General features: G+C 44.9%; 1 protein-coding gene across 2 annotated transcripts in view; it reads left to right on the top strand.

The window, feature by feature from the left end:
- Positions 1–17,062, top strand: part of LOC121920876 (semaphorin-3F-like) — a 37,925-nt gene that overhangs the window by 3,023 nt on the left and 17,840 nt on the right. For both annotated transcript variants that reach the window (XM_042448142.1, XM_042448141.1), the window contains exons 2-6: positions 857–977; positions 13,477–13,639; positions 13,935–13,997; positions 14,824–14,943; positions 15,527–15,620. In XM_042448142.1, coding sequence (XP_042304076.1) covers positions 857–977; positions 13,477–13,639; positions 13,935–13,997; positions 14,824–14,943; positions 15,527–15,620 — 561 coding nt within the window. The remainder of the gene's footprint in view (positions 1–856; positions 978–13,476; positions 13,640–13,934; positions 13,998–14,823; positions 14,944–15,526; positions 15,621–17,062) is intronic.

Below are 17,062 nucleotides of genomic sequence, written 5' to 3'. Positions count from 1 at the left end.
AAGGAAGCAAAAGACACAGGACTGGCTGGCAAATGGATGCCCCTAGGGCTGCTGGCTGGCACCAAGTCCTGAGCTGGTGCTTTGAAGAAGAAGAAGAAGGGTGGAGGGCGATGGCAACAGCGACAGTGTTGTTGGCATTGTCCTTGGCACCTGTTCTGTGGCATGGGGAAGATTAGAGCCCGGCTGGGGCTCAGGGAGGGATTTCTGCCGTTCCTGCCCCCTTTTCCTGAGAGTGATGGCGCCAGGCAGGCCACGGCAAAAAACCAAGCCTGGGTCCAGAATGGTGCCCTCTCCAGAATGAAGGGGGCTGTCTCAAGGCTGAGCACCCCCCACCCCACTGTGTCCACTAAATAGGCCGTGTCTTAGCCCCAGTTAGGGGGCACTGTCCAGGAGATGGCACTGGAAGCACAAGGCGCAGAGGATAGTCCATGAAAGTGGGTGGCTGCATTTCTTAAGGGTTGGGCCCATTTGGGGCATCCTATACTCTGCCCCCCCCCCAGCTTCAAAGGACCGCCAGGCTGCAGGAAAAAGGAGGGCCTGGGGTGGGGGGGGAGTGTAGCAGAACTGGCAGAGGGAGACCAAGCCTTTGAAGTGCCCATCAGCCGCTGCCGCCACTCGGTTACAGCTGCTTGGATGGGTGCCCAGGGTGGATGGAGGAGGAAGGAAGGGCGCTTTGATCTCTGTTACTCCTCGGACGCAGCGCACTCTAGGCCTCTTCCCAGCCACCCATCCCCTCGGAGCAGCACCAGTTGTGTGTGTGTGGAGTGCATTATGCTTAAGCCCTCTTCATGCTTCTCTGGCACTGAAGTGCCCTCAGAAGTGCCCAGTTCCACATTACCTTTTCTCTCCACAGGTCCCCTCAAAGGGTTCTCACTACAATGGTGCTATGGGCTACCCAGTTCCTGCTGGGGCTGCTGTTTGGTTGCTGTCGGGGCTACAACAGCCTTAGGGTGCCCCCGTGTCTACTTAACCTACAAGGAAGGGGGGCCCACAGGGCCCAAGGAGGGTGGCTAAACTGGCTTGATGGATTTGAACACTTATGGTACATTAAAAGTATTAACAATTTAAAAACAAACAAAACCTCCTACTAAGTTATTTACAGAGATATTTCAGCAACAGACAGGCCCAAAATAAAGCTGCTCTGGGTCATTTTGGAGGTATGGTGTTCAAATGCTGCATCGTCCAAAGAGTCCGGAAGCCACGCCAAAGCCAAAGGATTGGAGCACAGCTTTGGCGCAGCTTCTGGCTTCTTAAGATGCATGTGTCATTTAAATAGCATACCCCCAAAGTGACCCGAAGCAGCTTGATTTTGGCCTCTCTGTTTGCGCCCTAAGATTTCTAATTGGTCAGTCTGATTGATCAGCTGCCTTTTCCAGGACTGTCTTACATTTCAACCTTCTGCTTCCAGGGGGATTTCAAAATCCGCTCTATTTTGAGCATGGCTGAGAAACATATTGATTTACATTTACGTACATGGTCCAAACACACGGAGAAATAAGCCAGTTGAGACCGCTTTAATTGTCATGGCTCAATGCTAGGGAATCTGGGAATTGTAGCTTATTGTGCCCCCAGAGTTCACTGACAAAGAGGCTAATGTCTCACAAAGGTATAGTTCCCAGAATTCCCTAACATTGAGCCAGGGCAGTTAAAGTGGTCTAAATTGGATTATCTCTGCAGTGTGTTTTGAACCTATGAGTGTTTTAGCTTTCATTTGATCATGTCCTACATTTTTCTTGAATGCCCTGCATTTTGTGGTGCCCTGTCCTCCTTTGTAGTGAGGACATCTGGTCACCCTGGGCCAGGTGAGTCCTACTCCATGGTGGGCTGTGGTGGCATGTGGCCCACCTTCCCGATCGGACACTGTGCCTGTGGGTTGTGTGCACACATATGTGTATTCGGAGAAGTGGGAAAGCTGTGGGGTGGCATTGCATCCGTGGTGAGACAAGGAAGGCATCCGGAGCAGAGAGGAAGTGTTTGGATTATGGATATCTGTGTGTTTTTAAATACAATTTGTATTGGTTATATATGAACCTGTCACACAATTAAACAATGCATTAATTAGAAATTAATTAATTGATCTTGTTTTTGCTTATTTGTAATTGGTTTGCATCCACCTGGTAAAACCTGACTGCCCAAGTAAGGGATTTTGCAGCAGCAGAGTGTAAGATTAAAAACACACAAATATGACAGAACCAAATAATTAAGCCCAATTAAAAAAATATACAGGGGATGTTGGTTAATGGTATGACTTTTAATTGATTAATTATGCCTGAGACTGCATGTGAATAAAAGTAATGTATGAAGTTAGGAAGACTTTCTTCTTTCCTTTTGTGGTGTAGATTCCCAATTTCAGATGTAGAGAGATCTTGTAGGACCTTTAAGACTATCTGAAAGAAAGAAGTTGGCAGCCTGAACTTTGTAGACTTAGTCTACTCCCTCCGATGATAGTATTATCTTATAAATTATCTTACTACATGTATGCTTATGCATCTGAGGAAGTAGATTTAAGTCTATGAAAGCTCACGCAGCCAATTTCTTCTTTCGTTAGCCTCAACGGCTACAAGATCTTTCTGCATATTGATTCTACAGACAAACACAGATGTATCTTTGAATTTCAGAACAGGTTTCCCCTTCTGCTGCTGAATGCTTTTCTAAATATTATGGACTTCAAAATACTTATGGTTGTTAAAAGTAATTACAATTTAAAAAAACACCTGCTACTAAGGTTATTTACAGGGATATTATCAGCAAGTAAGATTTCTAATTGGTCAGTCTGATTGATTCAGCTGTTAAAAGAATTCAGGCCTATTGATAACAATATTTTCACAGGGGGGTTTCATTGGGACAGGAGAGGTGTTTATTATTCACCACATCATGTGGTATTAGGACCTTGTGGGTGCATTCCAGAATAGCTTACCTGGTTTCTCTAATATCCTCACTATTAAGTTTTTGCTCTGTACTCTGATAGTTCTGTGGCACTGTTCATAGCAGCTTGTTTGGGGCTGATTGTCTTTTGGTCCTCTGTTGGGAAATGCTTCTGTTCATGTGATTATTATTTATTATTCTATTAACCTTTATTTATAAAGCGCTGTAAATTTACACAGTGCTGTACAGATGGCTGTTGTGGGATTGTTGTGGGGGACGTGGAAATGGTCAGGGAGACTAGTGGTGTATTGCCAGCACACAGTTGTGTGAAAAACAGAGGCAGATTTGTTAGCAATTATGACAACTGTGGTTCACAGCAAGACTTTGATAGAGTATGTACATGTTATGTGCAAATCCTAGAAAATAATTGGAACAAATATAGTATGATGCAATGCACAAGTGTAGTGTAGTAGCTAGGACTTAATAACTTGAAAGTCAACAGGTAATGTTGATATAGTTACTGTGCTATGTGGCTCTCAATTTAATGTATCTTACAAAGTGGTTATGAGGATGGATGGGATGAACACACCACATATGCCCCTATACTGCCCTGAGCTCTTTGGGAAAAGGGTAGATTTAGAATATACGTTTTGACATCTGTCTTTAAGTGGAGAAGGGAAATGTGGATTTCCGTGCACATCTGACGCATGCCAACACCCATCCCATATAACAGCCTGCAAATACAAGAAAATGTGAATGAGTCTTGTGTGAGGTCCCAGATCAAAAGGAAGGCATTTATGAGACTTTTCCTGTTTACATAAGTACCTGTGCGAAGGTTCTCTCCAGGGCAACAGTAGGATCCCTCGTCAGGCCAAATTGATTGTCTGTGTTGGGGTTAGAGGTTGGGAGAATTAATCTCTAGATTTCCTGACTGCAGTTCCCATTGCCAGCCCCTTATCCCGCGTGTGTAATGTGTGTGAATGCTGGGAGTTGCAGACCAAGAATATCTGGGGTGGACTCACCAGTTTCCACACCTGGGTTAGACCCATGGCCTGTTTTTTGCTCAGCGTTTGGTCAGTTGACAACCTGATTCAGACACCATCAATGCCTGTTCCCTCTTGCCAAATCCTCACATGTGGTTAGCTGGAGAGAAATGATTGCACTATTGGCAATTGGAACCAATAGGTCTGTTTTTCTGTAACTAATCTATTTCCCTACCCCATTGTTTTTGTTTGCCTTGAAGTCCTTTCCACTTATGGAACCTTAAGTGAACCTATCATGGGGTTTTTCTTGGCAGATTTGTTCAGAAGAGGTTGTCCTTGTCTTCCCCTGAGGCTGAGAGAGTGTTGTACTTGGCCAAGATCACCCAGGGGTTTCATGGCCGGTCGGTATATGTGTTGTAGTCAAATAAGCAAGCATGATAGAATTACTTGTGGAAATGTAATTCCCATAATTCACTCAGCCATGTGGGACATGGGGATTCTGGGCCTGTAGTCCCAATAAAAGTTTCTAAGCCTACTCCATTGTGTGTGGTGTGTGTGTGGTGTGTGTGTGTGCCAGAAAACGTAGGAGCAGTTAAGTATCTATAGATGGAGACACTGTAGTGGCAAGCAGATATCTCTGGGTGAGGGAGGGGTCAACTGTGCATGCATTATCTTAAGTGCATTCAAAGAAAGGTGTTGAGACAAATGTTTTCCCAGTGGTCATCACACCATGGATACCGCATCCCTTGGACATATTAATGCATTTATACAAAATAGTGAGGGTAGTCAATTTATGCCCAGCTTGGAACAAGTTAGCGTGGTATGGCTTGCCAGGGTTGCCAAAGCAGAATATAAGACAGGGCTCCTGTTTTTTAATGGTTGTGTGGAAGAGGAATTTCCGCAGGTGTTGCTTGCCATGCCTGGCCTTTTCTAAATAATCATTAAGGAACAGTTGCCCTGTGCCTATTTCACCTGCAACTCCACCCCCTACTGAACTCTTGTAGGTCATCATGACATTTTGCCTGCCAGTGACAAGTTTATACACATTAGTGTGACTGTACTCTTTCAAACCCCAATAATTTGAAATTGTTCTCTAGCATGTTGTGCGAAGATAAGGATTGTCTGGACGGTGTTCTTGCTGTGATGAAAATGACTTTGTTTACAGGTGTGTGTGTTTGTGTGTGTGTGTTGTTGTATTTCAGCTTTCGCTGAAAGGCCAACGTAGTGTATCTGATGCTTCTCTATCTCTTTTCAAGCCTCAATCCCCCCCCCCCGCACACAATAGTCATGCCATTGCCACCAGCCCCCGGGCCATATTGTTTTCTTGTGACCTTGCTGGGTTCCCCCTACACACTCTCTCTCGTTCTTGGGGATTCCGGGATCTGGTTACTTGCCGCCAGGGGGAAAGGATTTCCCAGAAGGGTGCTTAAATACCCAACATGCCATTCAGGAAGGGGCTGGAATACACTTGGATGGATTCCCTTTTGAAGTACATTGTGGGGGAAGGGGGCAGAGCGAGAACGAGAGAGAATGCATGGGACAGACATGAGGTTGCTGGGGTGTGCATGCCCATTACTCCCCCCCACCCCTTAAGATTACTATGTTTGCTGTTTGCTGATTGACTTCCCCCTTCTTTTCTAAAGCCATTGGGTCTAGCCTTGGGTGTGTGTGAGTGTCACAGTGTCTGTTTGTGTGTGTGGTGAGAGACGAGATTTTTGGCTAAAGGACAATTCATTCCTTTCGGCGCAACCAGTCTGGCTATAAAAGGCAAAGCTCTGGACCTCACTGTAACCTTTGTATGCATGCGCGCGAAGTATGCACATGCACACGTGTGTTATTTGTTTGTGCATGCTCTACAGTGCTGTATATGAGATTCTGTGAGGATGTATAGCCTAGATTGAATAGAGGATTGGCTGTGCTGGCTGGGAGATGCTAGGAATGTAACATCTCCAAAAGCTAACTTTTCCAGGCTCTGATTTGGACTGGAATGGAGGGTGAAGGGAGGGGGGTTGTATTTGTGCAGCAAAGTTTCTAGCTCATGGCAAATTTGATTACTGTGTGGGCTTGGCCCCAGGTGTGGCAAGTACCTGCTATGTATGCACCGTGTTCTGTGCTGCTTTTCCACACGTCTGCCACATAGAATCAGTTTATCTGTGCAGAGTGGGGTCTGGTTGTGCCTGATTTTGTTGAGAACAGCACTCAGGGTTTTACACAAAGTGAGGATGTATTTGGGAAGGTCCCATAACTTTGGACTGTGTTTTAAGTTCCAAGGCTGCAAAGCACAGAATAGCTGTTGTTGTTGCTTGAAATAGTACTCTAAAGCTGCACTAGTATAGTAGCAAAGAGAATGAGCAAGGAATGAAGAAGTCCCTGAACTGAATGTTGCCTCTGCTGTGAACTCATTAATATCCTTAAGCAAGCTTCTTTCTTTCACCTTCAGTCTTTTGGATCTTCTGTTCCCTGAGCCAGCTCTATCATTAAGCAGAATGAGACAGATACCTACAGTAGCAAACTCTGAGGTGTAGGGAAGTAATGGGATTCTCTGAAGACGCCAGCCACAGATGCTGTCGAAACGTCATGAATAAACTCTTCTAGAACATGGCCACATAGCCGAAAAACCCACCAAAAAATTATGGATGCCGGCCATGAAAGCCTTCGACTTCTCATAATGGGAAGGGGTTTAAAAATGGAGCTATAGTGCTGCGAGTGACACTCCTTTTACTAGATTAGAAGTAAAATTCGGCTATATGATAAATCTGGTCATTTCCTGTACACATAATGGAGAAGGGAATACCATTTTACTTTTGTGTCCGGCACCAAAATGTCTTGAGCTGGCTGTGTCGCATGGCTAGCATATGCTACTGACCTACCTTATAAGGTTGTTGTAAGGAATGCAATTGCAGGATGCATGCAAAGTACTTTGAACCCTTGGAAGAATTATATGAAGGCTAAGGAATCTTTGGATCTCCAGATGTTGGGATCCAGTTCCCTTAAACCCTCCTCAGACTGTGTAATGGCCAGGCATGAAAGCAATAGTTTTATCAACACCTGGAGGACTGAAGGCTCCTCATTCCTGCACTGTACAAATGTAGACAATACTTATTATAATAACAATCTTTACTACTGGTAGTGGTGATGATAAGGCACGGTAGTCATATACAGAGCTTGGTTACAAGAATTATTTGAAGTTACTTCCTTTTCTCAACAACAGGGGCGGGTTATAGACTGCCCATTTGGGGCGGTCTTCACCCGCCCCTTCCCCCGCTGTATCGGGGCCTCAGTGTGCAGAGCGGCAGCCGCTGAGGCCCCGATCTGCTGCTTTTCAGGCTGCGGGAAAGCAGCAAAACGCCACTTCCCCGCAGCCTGAAAAGGGGTGTCCCTGGGGCTTCAAGCCCCAAGGACACCCCGCGGTGGTGGGGAGGGGGAGAAAGGGGCCACTTGGCCCCTTTCTCCCTTGCTTCGCTGGGCGCAGCCGTCTGAAGGCTGCACCCAGCGAAGCAAAGCGGCGCTGCGGACCATGAAGGAGCTCCGAAACGGAGCTCCTTCCTGGTCCGTGGAAAGGGCGCCCTACGCGCCCTGCCGTGGATTGAGGACGTCACGTCCGCGCCTCCCCGTCTAGAGGCGGCGCGGCCGTGATGTCCTCACAGCAGCGGCCATATGGAAGGGCCACCGCCGTTTAGTGCGTGACGAGCACGCACTAGGGTTAAGGCGGTGCGGAAGCACCGCCCTTTTGTAACCCTAGTGCGTGCTCGTCACGCACTAAAGTGCCGGTGTGTAACCGGCCAAAGATAGATCTACATTATACTGCGATTTATAACACAAAAAGGGACAAAGTCCTATCTTCTTGCCATGGTTTAGTTACTTTCATAGTTACATCCATGTGGCCTCATTGAATATTAGTGAAGGAATTATCACATGGTTCACAATGTGCTATATCTGTGCTGGCTTGTGCTATACTTTGTGCTGTGTTGTTGTTGGTGAGATCACAATAAAGTGGACTGGGGAGAGTGAATTTTTGAACACATGCCAACAATTTGTGACATTAGATATCTTTTGCTTTTAAAAAGTGAATAAATGGTATACACTATTTTAGTTATACCTGAAATACAGGAAAGTGTCACCTTTTAAAGCAAGCAACTATACTAGTTACTCAAGTTTTGAAGGTTCTTGGAAGGACAACTTTAACAAATTCCTTTTCAACAGTGACACATTCAAGCTTTTTAAATATAGCACTTTAGAGTTTTAACAGTCCTAACATGTTTGTGTTTTTTGAAGCAACTTGGAAAGTTAGACCCCTTATGATCCCCTTGTTGCTGTTTCTGGGACTAGAGTTGATAGAGAGACATTGGTTTATTTAAGACCTCTTGGAGTGTGGCGACATTTGAACCAGGCTGGTCTCTAAGCACCTTTTTAAAGATGAAGAGGTAGTAACAAATGCAGCTGTAGGCAGCATATTTGGCTACAAGGGTTCATGGCCTCTGGAACTAGATTCCAGAAGCACATCTCCAACAGAGGTACAGCCAAGACCTATTGTTAAAGTTCATGGCCTTTAAAACGGATATCCGCTCCTGTTGTAATACATGACTTGAGAAGTTTTTTGTACCTTCTCCAGCTGGAATGCCTGTGGAATGGATGTACACGTCAGAGACTCTTTCTGCATAGTCCTGAGATAGTTAACCAAGTGCTTATTGGATGAATATATTATGTACATAATCTTATTTGCCTTTTCTGGTTTCCATCCACCCAGCCCAGCTTGTGCACACAGTTTTTAGCCTTTCCACTTTTTGCCATGAACACATCCAAAACACTAACAGTGAGTCTGGTGGCAGCCTAACCTTTTGTGGTAGGACACAACATCTTAGTCTCCCGTGGGTACCTTTTGTTGCAGAATCAACACAAAACTAGAGCTACAAATAGACATGACAGTGTTGTTTGCATGTAAAGAATTCCAGCCATTTCCCATGTACCCAATTTTTTTTCCCTCTACACAAAAGCAAAATATATTTTGGACACAAAAATGTTCAAGTAAATATATTTCTTTTTGCATCGGAATACTTAATTGTCCCAGATATATTGAGGACAAAATTGTGCCATTTTATTTTATTTTATTTTAAGTTTTTTGGTGGACCATGATGCAGCAAAGCAGAATTGTATATGCCTTGGTTGGCAGAAATGTGTCTCTATTTGAGGAAAAGTGGCATTCCCAAGCAAGGACTGGATGGGGAAGACATTAATTCACTGAGGTCAATAAACACTCCACCATAAAAGAAGTGTATTTTTTAAAAAAGTATCTCACTTTATGTTTTCTCCATCTTAACATTTTCTGGCTCTGGATGTTTGGGTGATACACAGAACATACCAATGCTATTTAGAATATGACAGAGCCTGGAAGGCTACTTTTAAAAAGTAAATCATTACCATTCCTGGAGGACTTTGGAGAGTGACTGTTGCCATTACTTGTTTGCATTATTAAGAAAGCCTCTCATTATGTTGCTTGTTCCTAAAAACAACAACTTACGGGCATTCTAAGTTACTCATTGGACAATTATTTGTTGCTGTGTGCCTTGAACTCAGTTTTGACATACAGAGACCCTAACATGGAGCCTTTGTGACAGGATTTATTCAGAGGTTTGTACTGTTTTCCTTCCTCTTGGGCTGAAAGAATGAGATTTGCCCTAAAGTCACCTAGTGAATTTCCATGGCTGAGCAGGGATTTCAACCCTGATCTCTCAGAATCCTAGAGCAATGTTTAGGCTATTACACCATGCTGGCTTTCCGAAGTAACTTTACCCTTGCTAGTTGGGTTACTTTTGCACTCCAACTTCGTTGCATCTGCTTGTTATTACTGGTAGCTGCTAGGTCCCATTTTAGGGTGACAGTGAATCAACTCTGAGCTTTACAACACATGTTAAAGATGTTAATCTGTTCTCAATTTGGGGTTCGGCGGATAGGGTTCATCATCTTGGATATTTCTTTTATAGTGCAAAATAAAACTGAGAGTGTACATACACTGCTATAGAAAGCAGAGGCTATCACTGGTAGTTAAACACTACTGCCTTATTTGTGAGTCATTACTTCCCATTTTTAGGTCAAGGAGCATTTTTGTACCTGGCAATACAGTTGAATTCTTGTTGCGGTTAGAAGATGCCCCATAGCTCACCATGATCCAACTTTAGCTTTGTTTCATATCACAATCCAAGAGGATTAAGTTCATTGAGTTTTGTTTGGCATACAATTTATCAGATGCCAGATCAGCTTATGTCAAATTAAGGTGCCACTAGATTCTTTGATGTTGTTTTGCCAGCTGGCTCACACAGCTACTCCTGTCCTCTGGAAATCCAAAACACCCGCTTGTCTTGGGGTCACAGAGACAGGATGGTGAGAGGTTTGTAGGGCATGGAGTGGCCCTTCTGCTTTCAGATTTATATTCCCTAGCAACTATCTCCTTGTTTACCTGGCAAAGGAATTGCCCCGCTCTGTCTAGGAAGACTCCAGATGTCTCCAATGTAAACCTCATGGGCAGACTGGTCCTTCAAAGAAGCCAGCAGTCTCTGGGGACCCATAGATAGATGGCTCCAATGGCCACCAATGGCATGGCAATAGCACCTGTTGTATCCCTCCCCACCCCAGGAATAAATTCAGACAGTTTTACCTGATGCCCAGTAACAAAAGTGTAATCGCTGTTAGTATTCAATAGGCAAAACATTTATCTTTTTTTGGCACCATGACATGTGGTAACATTTCCAAGTTCTGTAATGAGTGTGTGTGTGTGTATGAGTGTGCAAGCACTGTGGATGCTGTGCCTTAAAGGTGTTAATCCCCTCTCAGGGCTTATCCAGAAAGGAAAAAAAGTCCTGGAAGTATTAAGGCTTTCCAGTTCTTTTCGTTTTACTTTTACCTGTATAGTCATGGTTTTGCAACCAAACTTGTTGTTTAAATATCCTGGTTTCCCTCACTCCTCCATCACATCTAATCTCAGGCAACATTACAGATATTGCTTTTCCCTGGTGTCCACTGAGACTTTTTACATTACTATTCAGGAGTTTCAGTCCAAGTGTTAAAGTGCTTTAGCAACATTATACTAATTAGGCATTAGGATTATTTTCTTTCACTGCTTGCATTCCTCTTTCCCTTGCTTGATTTCTGTTGAATCTGAGTACGGGAAACAGTCCCTGTGTTTCTTGGCAGTGGCCATCTTAGTGACTTCCAGTATAATGTAAATAGACATGCCATGGAGAAGTGCATTTCATTTTGGGAAATACTGTGTCAGTTTAAACTGATCTGGGAGAGAGAATGAAAAGTCCTTGATAATGCTGGGAGTTCCTTGAGAATACTTCAGAACAGGAAAAATGTCATGTAGCTCTCCAAAATAAAATCAGTTTGTACAGGAACAAAATAAATAGTTGGCACAGGAGCAAAACCTGGGACTTTCAGACACTTTTTTCTTGTCTGGAGAGGCTGTCAGTCCTTGTTTTGAGCACCTGATAACCTTGTGTTGTTTCTGTATACATTCCTGAAAGGTTACTACTCCTGATATACCACCAGTGTTATATAATGGTTGCTGTACCTCAGATTTGTGGAGCGTGCGTGACAACACCCTGCCACTGGGCATCCTGCCATGGGGCTACCAGCCATTTATTGTAGCTCTGTGTGGAGGGAAGGGAAGGCAATGGCAGTCTCCCACCTGCCATGCATGAATGCTTAGGGAATTCCATGAGCTTTCCTGGGTTGTACCCCAACTTTCAGAATGGGCAGGTAGTGGCTGTTCTGACTGTATTGGTGCAGAGTGGAGGAATCTGGTGATTGTGTTCTTGAGTTGCCTTTTCTTTTTCTTTTTCAAACTGGGTTTAATTCCTCATCCAACTAGACTCATTTCCCTTCTCCCTCCCACACCTGTCCGGCTCTTAGCTCCCCGGAAATCTGGTCCTCTTCTAGGCTTTAGCCCACTTGTCCAAAGGGATTAGGCCAATTTCTGTCCCTGGTCTCTGAAATCATGCCCAGACTTGGCTGCAGAAGGTAACTGGCTCTGGCGCTGATGGATGTCCTCTGGCCATCTCCCCAAGGGCGTTGCAGGTGGGAAGCTCACCATGCCACTCTCTCTGATCTCTAAATGTGGAATGTGGATGGGGGATTGCTGGGGGATTTAGGTTCTTTGCTGTACCAACCGCCGAATGCAGCCCCCCCCCCCAAACCCACCCACGTCGGCTCCGCCTTTAGCCACTTCATGGGACCAAAATACCCATTGAGCTCAGCTCAGGCCAGCCCAGGCCAGGCCAGCCCCACCATTATCGGGATTAATATGTTCCAGCTGCTGCCCTTTCTATATCAGAGAGGAGGGTGAAAGGGGCAAGGAACAGAACTCAGAAATGTGACTTTTGGGTACCATAAATCCCAGTATCCCCCAACCAGCGTGGCTGCTACTCATAGTGGCTGAAGAATTCTGGAGTTGTGCTCCATTTTCTGGTCTTCCCTAAGCTCTGGAAGAAGGGAGAGTATGATATTGGGTCTTATCCCCCCCTTTTTTTTTTTTTTGTGAGGAAGAACATTCAGTCAGTGAGTCAGAGGGTGTTTGGGTTGCTTTGCGTCCTATTGTAGAGAGTACAGTGCTCAGATTTAAAGTGTTCCCTCTTTGAAAGCCTGTCCAAAGTCTGGTTTAAAAATTTAAAATTTGCTAAGACCTTGTAGCTGCCCACCAACAGTTAACACCTAAACAGCAGCCACAGACACCATGGTCTCCTTCACTATGAGTGTGGACCTTATCACACTAGTGAAATCCCACTGAGACATGGGATTTAAAGTAGATCTAAATTTAAAAACGTGCAAATGCGGGAAGTTTATCACACGACGTTACTGCTAGAGTGAAATAATGCGAAGATAAAGTGAAAGCAAAAATGACAGCTTTTTACTTTCGGAACATCATGAAAGTAAAGTGCTGTCATTTTTGTCCCTTTTGCCTTCACTTTATTTCTGCGTTATTTCACCTTGGCAGTAACGTCGTGTGATAAACTTCCTGCATTTGTGTTTCTTTTCTAATTTAAATCTACTTTTAATCCTGTTTTTCAATAGGATTTTGCTAGTGTGATAAGATCCTGTGTTGGGTTTCTATATAAATTTAGGGGTGGGCAACTGTGATGAATCCAGGGTCCAATTTTCTGGTTCTCAGACCCTCCAGGAGCAACACAGACTGATAAAAATGCCAAAAATAAAGACATGAAACAAGACCAGAAACAGTCCATTTCTCGGTTTGGAAAAAATTGTACAGTATGATAAATTTTGCAAGGAGGTCTTGCAACCTTTTAAAAAAACCAGTTGCCTTCCCTGGAGTGATTAGAAAAGGGGTGATGTATGGAGAGATTGAGGGCCAGAAAAACAGTCTCAGGGACCACATGTGGCTCCAGGACTATAGTTTGTGCACAGTTGGTATAGATAATAGTCATCATTCCTACATTTGCATCTATAGGTATAAGTTAGTGCACACAAACTGTATGGAAGGGTGTGGGTATGTTTGGGCAACGTGTGTGAGTGACTGTTTTGGTAGGGAATAGGTTGGCTTTCATGGCAGGAATTTATGAGATCTATTGAATCTGAGAATCTCTCCCTTTCTTCCCACCTACCCCTCCCCTTCCTCAGAACTGCTGGAAACCCGTACTGCCCGTCCCTTCAGCTTTGCCTTCAACACAAGTGATTATCGAATCCTGTTGGTGGATCAGGACCAAGAGCGACTCTACCTAGGAGCCCGAGACTTTCTTGTGGCCCTAGATCTCCACAACATCAACAAGGAACCACTCATTGTAAGCCTGCAGAAGAAACCAAGTTACACCTTGTCTAGGAGCATCCCTGTTTTCAGCTGTGGCTGGCAAGATGCTTCTTAGAAGCCTTGTGTTGGGCTGGTGTGCAGGTGACATTGGATAAAATAAAGAGGGAACTGAGGCACAATGGAGATTTTGCAAGGAAAGTCGAAATGTGGGATTCCTGGGTTCTAATCCAATGTCAGAAAGGGCAAAAATCTGCGGAAGTCCAAAGGTAGGAAGCAATTCCAGTGTCCCAATGCCCTCTTAGCTCTTTCTCGCTCTTCTTTCCAACCAGATCCATTGGCCAGCTCTACCGAGCCACCAGAATGAGTGTCGTCTGGCAGGGAAAGGTCAGAGGGTGAGTGGTAATAAAAGAGTGCTCCACCACTCTTTTATTTTGTCTCAGCTCGTCATGCCCTTGTGACTGGAAAATTGTTGGCCAAACAATAGTGTGCTTCTGATTTTATTTCTATTTATTTATTTCCTTTAATGCCATCTATGCTGTCCCTTGATCCATCTAAATTCTGTGGTTTTCTTGCATCCCTGAAATTGTTGTTCTGTTGTTATGTGCGTTCAAGTTGTTTCTCACTGATGGTGCCCCTAAGGCAAACCTATCATGAGGTGTTTTTGGCAAGTTTCTCCAGATGAGGTTTGCCACTGCCTTCTCCCGAGCCTGAGGGCATGCCTTGTCTAAGGTCACCCAGTGGGTTTCATGGCCGAGCCAGGAATTGAACCGTCATCTCCAGAGTCACAGTCCAACATTCACACCATGCTGGTTCTATCCCTGAAATACAGGTGGGAATTGTGTGGCCAGTCCAGCAGATGTCATTGGATTGCAACTTCTATCGTCCCTAGCCATTGTAGCCAGCGGGGAGTGATTATGAGAGGTGCAGTCTGAACAGCACACACATTCTGTCTGTACTGTGCGGAATGATGTTGCCACCATGACATCTCCATTGCAGCCTTCTGATTCTCCTTGGTATATAGAAACCGCATGTTTCCGGCTGATCCAAAGAAATTAATCTCTGTGGCCTCCACCTACCAGAACACATCCTCTCCTTCCCCAATTTGCTGGGTTACTATTATGGAAATGGCTGGGGTGAGAAAAGTGGAATTGCACCAGGTCCTGGCTTGCAATACCCTGCCTGCCAGATAATGCTCTACTTCCCTCTTCTGCCCTCTAGGGTGAATGCTTCAACTATGTACGGCTTATGGAGCCATTGAATCGCACTCACCTCTATGCCTGTGGAACAGGTGCCTACCATCCAGTCTGTGCCCTCATCAACCGTGGGTGGCGCTCTGAAGTAAGTAGTAATCTGAGTCATTTTCTATTGGGAAAGAGAAGGACCATATCAGTGGTTCAGGAGCAGAGTGTATTTTTTGATGTAGATCTCACCTCTAGTATCTGGGTATGAAACCCTGGAAGGTGGTTCTTGGTGTCATTGTAGACCTGTGTGTGTGTGTGTGTGTGTGTGTGTGTGTGTGTATGGTGCAGATATTGTTGGAGTACAATTCCAAGCAGCCCTAGCTAGCATAGGCAGTGGTGAAGAATGCTGGGAGTTGGAGTTTAGAGGCATTGGAAAGATTGCTTGATTCCTATGTGTTGTGTAAACAGTACTAATCCAGATGGGAAAAGCACTCTGACCTGATACAAGGCAGTTCCTACATTTAGAAGAGGGTGGAATGGAAGGAGGAAAGGTAGATTAAGTATATCAGGAAGACATTGGGCCAGGAGGCCCAATGAAAGTAGGATTCTGTGCCTTCCTACCACCAGCACTGAGAGTGGGTTAGGAATTGGAGTTCAAGGCAGGACATGACTTGGCGCTCAAGATAGGTTGTTTCCATGCTAACATTCCTGCTTTTTTCTCCCCTTTTGTCTCTGTGAAGGAGTATCTCTTCCGCATGGTTCCTCGTTCACTGGAGCCAGGAAAGGGGAAATGCCCTTACGACCCCCATCAGCACAGCATGGCCGTGCTTGTTAGTAAGTGGCCATGTGCAAATGAACAGTTGTCACTGGAATGCAATCCAGCTGCCATAGATGAAAGTACAGTTCTTCTGAATGAACTGGCCTGGTTTGTGTTTATCTGTATCTGAATGTTAACTCTTCATTTACTTACAAGTGAATTGTAGCTAGACATGTGGCCCATTTTCCTTATCCATATCTCTCTCTCTCTCTCTCTCTCTCACACACACACACACACACACACACACACACTCACACACACACTGGGCCACATGGTGTCATGTGGAATCAAATATCTTGTCAGTGTACAACTAAAGTCTCTGTTACCTGGTCTTTCTTACTCCATTTCATTCCTTTGGCATGCCTTATTATTATTATTATTATTATTATTATTATTATTATTATTATTATTATTCTTTATAAAGCGCTGTAAATTTACACAGCGCTGTACATACAGTCTTTTTAATTAGATGGTTCCCTGCCCTCAGGCTTACAATCTAAAAAGACACCACACAAAAGGAGAAGGGAGTAGTGGTGGGGAAGGGGATGAGGTCCAGCAGTTCCTCTCTACCTCCAAGGCCTGGACCAAGGCAGATGGACTGGAGGGAGGGCTTGGCTTCATAATGAATGGTTAATCTTCATCCAGGGAGGCAAGTGACAATTATGCAAGGCCTGGGAACGCTTCTCTGAACAGGACGGTCTTCAACTCCGTTTTGAAGTTGGTTAAAGAAGTGATGGCTCTTGCTTGTGGGGGAAGAAGGTTCCAGAAGTGAGGGGCAGCGAGTGAAAAGGGGCGAATCCGAGATGAGGCAGAGGAAATCCTGGGCTGGGATAGCCGACCATGACTGTCAGAACGGAGGGCCCTGGTGGGAAGATGAGGAGAAAGAAGGTCTGATAAGTAAGGAGGGGCCAGTCCATGGAGGGCTTTAAACGTCGACAGCAGGAGCTTGTACTGAATACAGAAAGGGAGGGGGAGCCAGTGAAGGGATGCCAACACAGGAGAGATGTGGTCAGAGCGGTGGGTGGATGTGATAATGCGTGCAGCTGAATGCTGGACAGAAATTAAAGGACGGAGGTGAGAAAGAGGAAGCCCTGCCAGAAGGATATTACAGTAATCAAGTCGTGACATCACTAGGGCATGGACCAGGATCTTGGCATTAGAGACGGAGAGAAATGGTCAGATTTTGGCAATATTGTACAAAAGGAATCTACAAGCCTTGGCTGTGGTCTGGATCTGAGGGATACACGACAGAGAAGAATCAAAGATAAAACCAAGACTGCGGGCTTGCTGGACTGGTTGAATGGAAATGTTGTCCACAGAGACAGAAAAGGAGTGTTGAAGGGTGGGCTTAGGAGGAAAGACAAGAAGCTCCGTCTTGGACATGTTGAGCTTCAAACGCCGATGGCGCATCCACTGCGAGACAGCTGTGAGGCAAGACTAAACTTGCTGTTCAAGCCTT

Source organism: Sceloporus undulatus, chromosome 2, assembly GCF_019175285.1.
Source record: "Sceloporus undulatus isolate JIND9_A2432 ecotype Alabama chromosome 2, SceUnd_v1.1, whole genome shotgun sequence".
NCBI lineage: Eukaryota > Metazoa > Chordata > Lepidosauria > Squamata > Phrynosomatidae > Sceloporus > Sceloporus undulatus.
The sequence above is the reverse complement of the archived record's forward strand: the minus strand, read 5'-3'. Positions and strand labels throughout refer to the sequence as shown.